General features: G+C 48.4%; 2 protein-coding genes across 5 annotated transcripts in view; one reads left to right on the top strand and one right to left on the bottom strand.

Annotated features, from left to right (window-relative positions):
* Nucleotides 1-2890: 2890 nt before the first annotated feature.
* Nucleotides 2891-9236, bottom strand: neurl1aa (neuralized E3 ubiquitin protein ligase 1Aa). Its single transcript, XM_077718182.1, has 6 exons — nt 8958-9236; nt 6033-6289; nt 5556-5877; nt 3671-4381; nt 3424-3567; nt 2891-3181 (listed from the first exon to the last, which is right to left on the bottom strand). Exons 1-6 carry the CDS (start codon nt 8989-8991, stop codon nt 2940-2942), a joined length of 1710 nt encoding a protein of 569 aa, XP_077574308.1. The 5' UTR covers nt 8992-9236; the 3' UTR covers nt 2891-2939.
* sorcs3a (sortilin related VPS10 domain containing receptor 3a) overlaps nt 8434-9830 on the top strand; it is an 82816-nt gene continuing 81419 nt past the window's right edge. For 2 of the 4 annotated variants that reach the window (XR_013326568.1, XR_013326567.1), the window contains exon 1: nt 8434-9489. The gene's annotated coding sequence lies outside the window, so the exon portion shown is untranslated. Of the gene's footprint in view, nt 9611-9830 lie in introns of all 4 variants that reach the window. The other 2 variants (XR_013326569.1, XR_013326570.1) reach the window with 2 other exon arrangements.

Here is a 9830-nt window from a genome sequence, read left to right as displayed (position 1 = left end):
ATATGTTTATGATTTTCATGCTAAATTTGTCAAGCTTTGTATTTGTTCAGGCTGAAAACAGAGTTGATGTACGGATAATCGTTTTTACATGATGTCCCTAAACCCAAGTGGCTGATTGGTCGCTGAGTTTCCAGGTGAGACAAAACAGACTACGCCTCATGTTGGAGTTCTCGTGTGGGCTTCATGGATGGCCCTGATTGGCCTGGATTTGATTGCATTTGGAGGTACGTATCGTTGTCTTTTCTTGTGCTTTTTAAATAGGGCTTGGATGCAGAGTTATGGGTGCAAATTGGTGGTCGCCGTCAACACAAATGATTGTGTTTCAAGTGTTGCTGCTGCTGTTTGCTTGATTTGGGTCATTTGTGTTGGTGGTTATTGTTTCCAATGGGGCTTTGATGAGTGTGTGGGTGGTGTTTTTGATAAGTCAACTTCATTTTAACCTTTGCTCCCTCCAGAATTTTCATGGTTTGTCTTTGACTTTTCCAGGTTTTCTGGATTTTGGAGAGAATTTGTTTTTTTTTATAGCCAAACAACTGTCTTTTTGGTTTTAAACAAGCAGTTAAGACCTTTGCTTGAGTTACGTATAAAAGCCAAAAAAGACTTTTGTGAACTTGGTATGAACACAAATGAGTGGAATAACTTTTTTTTCCCCCAAATACAGATCGAAAGTTTATTGAACACAATCATCGGACATATTCCAAGAGAATAGTGTGAGCAAACACAGACTAACGCGGCGGTGGCGGTGGCGGCGGCGGCGGCGGCATCTACAGCTGGTCCCGGATGTCGCGTGAGGTAAAACGGATTTCAGACTGTCCCTGACACCAAATGTAGACCAAATCAAGACTAAAAAGAAACGTACAAAGGAGAGGAAAAGAAATATTGTGTAGAGTTCCGAGGATTTGGCCATCAATGATGGATCACATTTCAGTGTGTAACATTCAAGGAGTCACTTCAACAACTTTAAACGGCAACACAAATTGCAACAAAAACCTGGCAAAATATCCAACATTTAGATTTTGCAAATGCAGTGAAAAGTACACATATTTGGTCGTAGGTTGCACAAAACATGTGGTGATTGAAAGACCAGCAAGTTTACAATCAATGGCTTCATCAAGTGACATTAATCATCACCAAACGGCAAACAGTCCACTTCACAAATGTGTGTGTGTGTGAATTGACGTTGGGGAATATTCACACAAAGTTGTTTTCCTTAAAAGTATCCTTAAATATTAGGGAATGCTTATTCAACAGTCCCTTTTATTTATCCAAATCTAATCTAAAAATCCTTAGTGATTGCAGTCATCACATTTATTGATGGTCATTTTATGCTCTTCCATTTACTTTCTGTAATTATTTGTTGTATGCAAACATTGTGCGTTTGGTAGATTATCATACAATGTTTCCTCATTAACAACGTCAACATAGAGTGGCTCCTATTTTGATTTCTGAGTCTTCTCTACATTTACATTTGAGCTAAAACACAGAAAAACACGGTAAGATTGTACTAAAGTTGATTTCATCATCTGTCCACCTTCATTGTGCACTAGAAACCGTTGATACTTACAAAAACTAGATGATTTTTCATATCCAGATGAGGAGGGAACAAAAAAACTCCACTCCTGCTAAACTTTAAGAAAAAAACAACAAGTGTAACTAACATTGGAGCGCCAGAATGAAAAGAATTGTCTCCAAATACTTTTGATTAACATTCAACACTCCAAGCGGTAGCGTCATAAATACAAAGCGTGGCCACGCCCACCTTTGTCCACATTTTATACATTCCAGTGAAGGACAGGCGGCCAATTGAATAGCAGCAACAAAAAAAATCCAAAGCCCATTCTAGCTAGAAAATGACCTAGAAACATAGAAAAGAGCTGCTGGACGGCCTTTTTGGCGCTCCCTGGGTATCCCTGGAATAGCTTTGATTTCATTGGCTGCCATTGGGATGGCCACCATTTCAAGAGCAGGAGCCAATGGCGGCGTGATTGGATTGAAAATAAATTTCTTTGTTGCTGGTGAAAAGCGCTCACAAAAATACAAATCTTCATCTAGGGGTGACCTTTACAAAAATATTTAGCCTTTTGTGTGCTTGATTTTTTTCTTCTTCTGCGCTGAGTGAACGTGCGACCGGTGAGAGTCGCACGGGAGTATTTTTGGTCATTTTTCCTTCACCCGCCGATTAAGGCAGCTGCGTCGCCACGGCGCCGTCTTCCGGTGCCATGGCAACCATCTGTTAACTTCACGTCTTCTTTTCCACTAGCCGTGAATGTCAGGATTCCTCCCGTAGCATTGCAGCTCCGGTTTGGGAAACGTTTCTTCTCCGGATACCAAGAAATCAAAGAAAGATGGCGGCCCTGAGGATCCTATTTCTACCACAACGATTGTTTTTTTTTTGCGCCCACTCTCTCTTTTTTCCCCCGGAGGCGGCGATTGTGGCGCCAGACGAACGACGCCACGTTAGCGCAAGCAGCAGGACGGATACGTAGCACGAGAATAGACCTATCACCCACGTTTTCAAGAACAACCACTATCCAGTCACGGTAGAGCAAAGAAATACAGCTACGACTTGCGCTGGGCGGGCGCCATTTTGAAACACACCAAGTACTGGGACATTGCCGGCACGATGACGAGGCTCATTTCACGACCAGTTTCTCGGAACAGACGCGTCTACCCAGTTAAGCAATACCTACAAGCGAATACAAGTTGCTATGAGATCGTGAGACGACTTGTAGGCCGGACGGCTTCGGGGCGTGACGCTCGTTATTTCCACCGAGCCCCCAAAAAAATTCTTTGGAAGTCGTCACAAAGTCCTGGTGATGGAGCAACCAATGAAATGGCTCCTCGCCGAGGTCTTGCGAGTGTGCTCAAAGAGACGCCGTTTCCTCATCCGATGTCGGATGAAGCTTTCCAAAAATAATTTCTGGCATTTTTCTTCTTCTCTAGGTACTCCGGTAGGTCTTGATGATGTCCTTAATGTGCCTCCTGCAGATGGGACAGGAGGCGTTGGACATTTTCTTGAGCTTCAGCCCGCAGCGATAGCAAAGACACATGTGTCCGCAGGCGTAGATGACCGTGTCCACCGCGTTCTCGTAACAGATGGAGCACTCGTCCGAGCGGGGCTCGCGACCCGCTGGAAAGGTGGGAGACTTGGGCGGGCTGTCTGGAGAATTTGGGCTGGTTCCTGAACAAAAGTACCAAAGATAGGTCAACAACAACAACAACAACAACAAAATGAAACCCAATGAAATTACTCCGTTTACTCATTTCGTTATAGGCAGTTGTGTATAATGACAATTGAAGGCTTTTGACTTGACTTTAAATTTCACCACTTTGCTACTTTCTACTTCCGAATCAAAGGTGCACGCTGGGATTTGGAGACGGACTCAAATGATTCCCCAAAAGGAGCCGTTCGTTCGAACGTACCTCCGGCCGAGCCGCAGGAAGCCGCGGAGCACCCGTCGAGGACGGGATCGGAGACGCCGCCGCCCGGGGCCATCGGAGAGGGCGCCGAGGAGGAGGGCGAAGCGGGAATCGAGCCGACACCCGGGTCCCCGACGTGGGTGGAGCCTGGAGGGAATCAACAGAAAGTGTCGTCAGAGTCAAGAACTGGCGCTGCCACTCACTCACTGGTAAATCCATGCAACTATTTCCACCCTCCATGGGAGCTTACCCAGAATCCTCAGCTGAGAGACAGCGCCGTGGAGTCCAAAGAACATCCAGAGCGGGCGCGAGTTGTCCACGCACACTTGCATGCCCACGTTGGCGCCGTTGTGGCTCAGGATGACCTCCCCCTCCGGGTTGACCGAGAAGCCCAGGATGTCGGCGCTCTGCAGGGGCGTGGGCACGCGGCACACGGCCCAGAACTCCTCGCGGTCCACCAGGGCCTCCGGCACGTAGGGCAGGTCGCCCGGACGCAGGCCGGCCGGGTCGCACGAGGTCACGCCGTAGGACAGCGAGCCCGAGCGGGCCGGGCTGGACTTGGTGACCTTGACGAAGACGCACTCGGCCGTCCGCAGGGGCCGGTCGGTGAACACCAGCGTGCGTTCCTCCCGCGAGTGCTCCGAGCGGGCCACCGTCTGCTCGTCCACGCTCTTGATGTGGCTGCCGTGGAGCTGGTGGAAGTGGAGGTCGCTCTCCAGGATGGACGGCAGCAAGGACGACTGCTGCGAGTTGAGCGAGTTCTGGGGGACGGGGCACGCCGACAGACGCAGCTGGGAGCCGGCCGGACGGAGGAGGCGGGGCCCCGCCGGCTCCTCCTGCTGACGGTTGAGGTCGCACAGGCTGACCGACAGACGGGAGTCGTCCGCCTCGCGTTGGAGCGACGAGGGCGCCGAGGTGAAGGAGCGCGGACGTAGGCAGTCGGGGGGAACGATCTCGCTCTCTGGAAACGAAAATGGCATTAATTTGGTCATTTTTAAGGACTTTTTATGTCTTCACAATTTCACACTGACAGGGAAACTATGGCTCAGGAGCCATATGTGGCTCTTTTGATAGGTGTATATGTCTCTCCGCCTTTTTAAACCATATTTTTTCCAGGACGGATAAAACGTGCCAGCGGTGAATGTTGGGGGATTTACTGAGTCACGCGCCCGCCCGCCCGCCCCCGCCTTAGCCAGCGGGTTATCTTTATCCCGCGTCTCAGGAGGATCTTTAGCCATGTCACCGTGTCAGAAAGCAAATGAAAGGGAGGAGCCAAAAGAATGTCTCCGAATTTGTCTCTCGTTTGCTCGTTGGCGGAAAGAAAAGGGAGCACGACACAACGGAAACGACCTTGGGTCCAATTCCCGGGCCGTCCCCGGAGAGTGGGTGACATACCCAACCGACAGAGGAGAAGGGCTGGCCGTAATCAGATGGGAATTTGTCCTAGATGCTTGCCGTGTTCTTGGCAAAGACCCAGTCAGCGTTCCGTCACGAAACCAAAAGGCTTTGAACCCACGGCTTTAGAGTGGCGGGCCTGTGACACGTGGCCAATGGTATGTCCCTTTGTCATGGGCACAATTGGGCCGCCTCATTCTTCTTTGCCCACTTGATTCCAGGGTCTTAGTGGTGGTATCGACTACACCTCCCTATTTTTGTCCGTCTTTCTAGTTCAAATATTTTGTAAGCTGCTACATGACTACAATTTGTTTGTATACACCTTAAAGGACAATAGAGGCGCATTGAAAGGACAGGACGAGAGGCTCAAGAGTCATTTCAGGCGTGTCAATCAATGTGTTTTACAATTCATTGGCCTCTTGCGTCCCTCCAGGCTTCCCTTCCTCTCGTAACCTGATTCATGTGCTTTGTAATCAACCCTTGTATGCCTATTTATACCCTGTGTGTTTGTTAGTCTTGGTCCTTGTTTGATTCATGTCAACTTTCCATGCCAGGTTTGTTTTTCCAAGTCAGCTTGGATTTTGCATGCCAAGTCTTGTTATTTTCGAGAGATTCCTGATTTTAATTCATTTTAAGTCACAATAACATTTGTTTTTTCGCCTGTCTTTGCACGTGCAGTAAACATGTAAACACTTTTTTTTCAGGTACTTTTGGGTTTTTTTTTTTTTAGATGTTCTCACCCAGAAGCTGCACTCCACGGGTCAGGCCGTAAACGTCAATGAGAGCCCAGAGTTGGTCGGCGGCCCGCACGCCGCCAAAGAAGAGCACGGGCCCGGACTCGTTGACGCGGTAGAAAACGCGGCCCTTCTTATCCACCCAGAAGGCGATAACGTTGCCCTCGTTGGCAAACTCTTCGGGCAGGGCCTTGGCCCAGAAGCCGCTCTGAGACACCAGGTCGGGGCAGGCGTACTTGGGCAAGTTGTCCGGGTGGATCCGGCACGGATCTTTGGAGGTGAATCCCAGTCGCAGGGCTCCGCTCCAACAACATTGCTTTTTGGTGATCTGGCCAAAAGGAAAATGTAAGTGGAGCAATTGGACCTCAATAGACACAAAGGCAATTTGACAAATCGGGATGCTGCACCAGAGATGGCCACCAGGGAAAGTGTTTTGACTCAATGTTTACAATACGTACACCTGAGTTTTAGATTCCGCCTCACCTTGAGACGGACTTGCTCGTAGAGGGCGATGGCGCGGTTGCTGAAGGTGATGGCGTTGCAGAAACTCCCCTGCCTTTTGACTATCTTCTGTCCCAGGTCCATGATGATTTGCGAACCCTTGGCGTTGGGGTGGAAGAGGAGAGGGCTGATTGGCAGGAGGGCGCCCACGCCACCGGGCAGGCATCGCTTGACTTTGTGGGGGCAGCGCTGGGACGTTGACGGGAAGGGGCCACCGCCGCCACCGCCGCCGAGGGAGTCTGAAAAGAAAACGTTCAAGTCAATGATGCTCGTATTGACCAGAAAGGTTTGCGGGGGGTGCCGGAGCACACCCAGTTTTCCTATTCCTATTGTTAGTGGTGTGTTTACTTAGTAGATATCATTATTTACACTGCACTCGATCTTGCTGTCACCATCCGTGTCCATAGTTTACCTCACAGTTTAGTGGAGGAGCCATATGCACCCATCAAAAGAGCCATATGTGGCTCCCGAGCCATAGGTACCCTACCCCTGTTATACGTCGTCAAATGTTAAGGAAGTGGAATCTGCAAATAACGGTAATGAGTAACAATGAAACGATTGACTTTGCTTCCCCTTGCTGTTTAGTATTCCGAGCGGCTCATTGGACGAGAACAGATCTTACAGTGTACAAATGTGTGTGTTGACTGTTAAAGCAGGCCGTCATGTGGCAGATGTGAGCTGAAACCAACGCTGGGGACTCTTTTCTATCCTTGCCAATTTTTCCACCGTTCGATAGCGAGCCCGGCGACACGCCGTCCCGCCCGTGTCCGCCAAAATCCCGGACATGGCGGCCTTTTGTCTTAGCGGGAGAGCAATTGAATACGGGGTGGGCGCGTGCGTGCATGGGCCAAGGCAAATTGAGCTGAATGCATTAGCTAGTTGTAAAGGAGGCACGCGCGCAGCTGCCACGTCCCTCCCGTGAATCCATGTTCCTTAGCAACCCTTTGTGTCCGCCGGGCTCTTCTTAACGCTGCAATCTGCTCCAAACCCACCTTTTGTTTTCCAGGACGGCCACAACATTCAAAAAGTGGCGTTGACTTGCGTTATTTACACCTGACTTTTTACACATAACGTAGTACTTCCTAAAATAAACAAGGGCCGTGAAAAATACTTTTTTTTTCCCAAAAAATGTTCATAGTTTGAGTAGGTTAGGGTTTGTTATTGACTGCTCATCAGGGGCATGAATATTATTATGCATAAAAAATATTGATAGCATGGAAAGGGGAACTTGGTAATTCTTTTTTTAAAACATTGCAAAATTTAAGAGTCAGGGCTGGGTGTGTTTTTTTTGTTTTGTTTTCAAATATAAAAAGGGGAACTAGTAAGGCAGGACTCTGTTTGCGGCTAAAGCTAAATCATGTTGAAAGTGAAAAGAAGAATAAAAATGTCAATGTTGAGTTGACCGTTTAGAACAAAAAAGAACAGATGTCAAATGTACAGTAGTCGCATTGTATGTGGTCGCTACCATAAATTTGGAATTGTGTCTTAAAACCGATAAAAGGAGCGCCAGTGTGATTTGTATTTTCCTCTATTGACAAATTGTTAAAGAAGTAGCACACACGTGCTGTCCAAAGTCCAAAGTTGCATTTGTATGAAGATGGCGAGTGAGACAACGACACATGTTTTCTCTCCAGCGAGGAGCCATCTGACTTTCAGACATTTGTTTTTGTCACCCTGGGGCAACTGCTGCATGCTAATTCCACTGGCTGGCCTACTCCTTTCTCTTGTCCTCATAGTGAGTGCACGTGGCTGCCAGGCACATTTACAGGCAACACAACCTGAGCGCAAGGTCCCCTCACTTTGTTTCTATTGAGTACTTGGGCAAAAGACGTACTATATAGTGTATTTTGATTTGAGATTTTTGGGGAAGATGAACAGAGTTAAAAACAAATCAGATTTCCTCTGCTAAACGGAACAAATGTTCTTTGTTGGTCAGTCACAATACGGCAGGACCAACGGGCACAAAATTATTAGAGATGGGAAATGGCTTTAAAAAAATTCCGTCTTTTTTTAAAACAAATTGGTTATTGTGAAGTGGCCTCCATCTATTTGGACCAGGAAGGTAAAGACAACTAGCAAAATCCGCCTTGGACTGTCCTATGAAAGGTGAAAGGTCAGATGTGGCTCTCAGCTTAGTATGGCATCCACATTATTGCAGTATACAAATGGAAGAGAGCAATCCAAATCACTCGATTAGAACCCAATAGAGACTCGGGCATGATGCCACCTTTTCCTCAGGTGCTTGAACTCCATCCCAGCAAAGAGGAGGAGGAGGAGCTTATTCCAGGTCAGCTCGAAAGTCTTAGCGTGTCCTTTTGACTAATTGGATTTCTGCGGAGGCTGGAATTAGAATAACCAGGTGGCGGACACAAAGACGACCTAGCACGATCGGTCGCTTGGACTCCCCGAAATAGAGTCGTTTATGCTGACAATATCGAGCTGTGCTCCACATCCCGGCCTTACTATTAATAGCTCCTGGAATAAAGGAGGAGATGAGCTGTATTGTGGATGCTGGTCATGATGCCCACGTCAACTTGGATGTCGCCCGGCCAATAAGTCACGAGGAGGCTTTTTTTTTGGGGAAGTGCTCCGTCAAAACAGACCTTGTGTCCGTCTGTCACATGAGAATGAAACAGAAGCTCACGTCATTCGTCCACAATGTGACGTCGGCCAGCACAACCTGCTCCTCTTTCATTATTGATGAGAGAAAGAGAAGCATCGGTGGGCCCGAACCAGAACAACTTGGCCACAAGGTAAACAATCCAGAGTAGATGTGAGCTCGCAGCATCTTGAAATAGATGGATTTTTTTTTTTTTTTTTGTACCTGTCTTCCGCCGTTCATCCACCGCCGCCCTCGCAAAAGCGTCATCGGAGCGGAACGGAGGAAAAGAAGGATGTGTTCCTTACCGTACAAAGCATTTCTGGTGACGTGGCCCCCCATGGGTGCTGGCGATTATCTCCGCCGTGGGTCGCGGCGATGCTGATGCGGTCGCCGGTGCGAGCGCCCGCTAGGTGATTCCATCAAAAGGTAAGGCCAGCCAGGCCAGGCAAGGCAAGAAAAGGCAAGGCAGGCTGGCAGGCAGGCAGCCTCTCTATCTCTCTCTCTCTCCTGCCCTGCCTGGAACAGATGCAGAGCGACTGACTGACTGACTCACCCCCCCTCGCTCCCTCGCTCCCTCACTCCCTCCCTCGCTCCCTCAATCGCACCTCCTCCCCCTCGAGCGAAGCTGTGACGTCAGAGAGGGAGGACAAGGGCTGCTTGAACGAACGAGATGTGTCACACGTCGATTTCCATACAAGGTGGAGGCAGACTCCGCCCTTTAACGCTGTCATGGCCACATCCACCACGACGCGTGGTGACGCGACGCTCTGTAGTCGGACACAAATCACGCGTTTGGAGGATTAAAGACAAATCGTCACACGAGGAGCGAGGATTTGAGTGAGTGGACGTCGCTCCTTTTCATTCTAAACAGACGATTATGACTAGTAGTACAATTCCATGTGTGACAGCTGGAGTTGAAATGAGTTCAAATCCACGATCGGATCGTTTGTTTACAAATGTACGAGATCCATTCGTTTCGGAAGTGGTTCGTTTCATAACTTTGAGTCGCGTTTTGCATCAATACGTCACGCAATCACACAAACAATTCATGTGACTACTAGGGCATATCTATCCAAAACGATCTTACTTAATGATCTGAAACTTTATATGTAAAGTCATTCAAGTTACCAATCCAGACTTTTGGAAGCATTCATTTCCCAACCATCCCATCTTTACTT

This window comes from Stigmatopora nigra, chromosome 6 (assembly GCF_051989575.1).
Source record: "Stigmatopora nigra isolate UIUO_SnigA chromosome 6, RoL_Snig_1.1, whole genome shotgun sequence".
NCBI classification, from domain to species: Eukaryota; Metazoa; Chordata; class Actinopteri; order Syngnathiformes; family Syngnathidae; genus Stigmatopora; species Stigmatopora nigra.
This window is presented reverse-complemented; position numbering and strand designations above follow the sequence as displayed.

Bases quoted from the DNA above. Each gene is read 5' to 3' on its own strand.
- neurl1aa (XM_077718182.1), bottom strand. From the start codon at position 8,991: ATGGGGGGCCACGTCACCAGAAATGCTTTGTACG. The intron at 4,382-5,555 runs GTGAGAACATCT...TTTCGTTTCCAG, and splicing joins CCGTGGAGTGCAGCTTCTGG to AGAGCGAGATCGTTCCCCCC. The intron at 3,182-3,423 runs GTACGTTCGAAC...ACTTTTGTTCAG, and splicing joins TTCCTGCGGCTCGGCCGGAG to GAACCAGCCCAAATTCTCCA.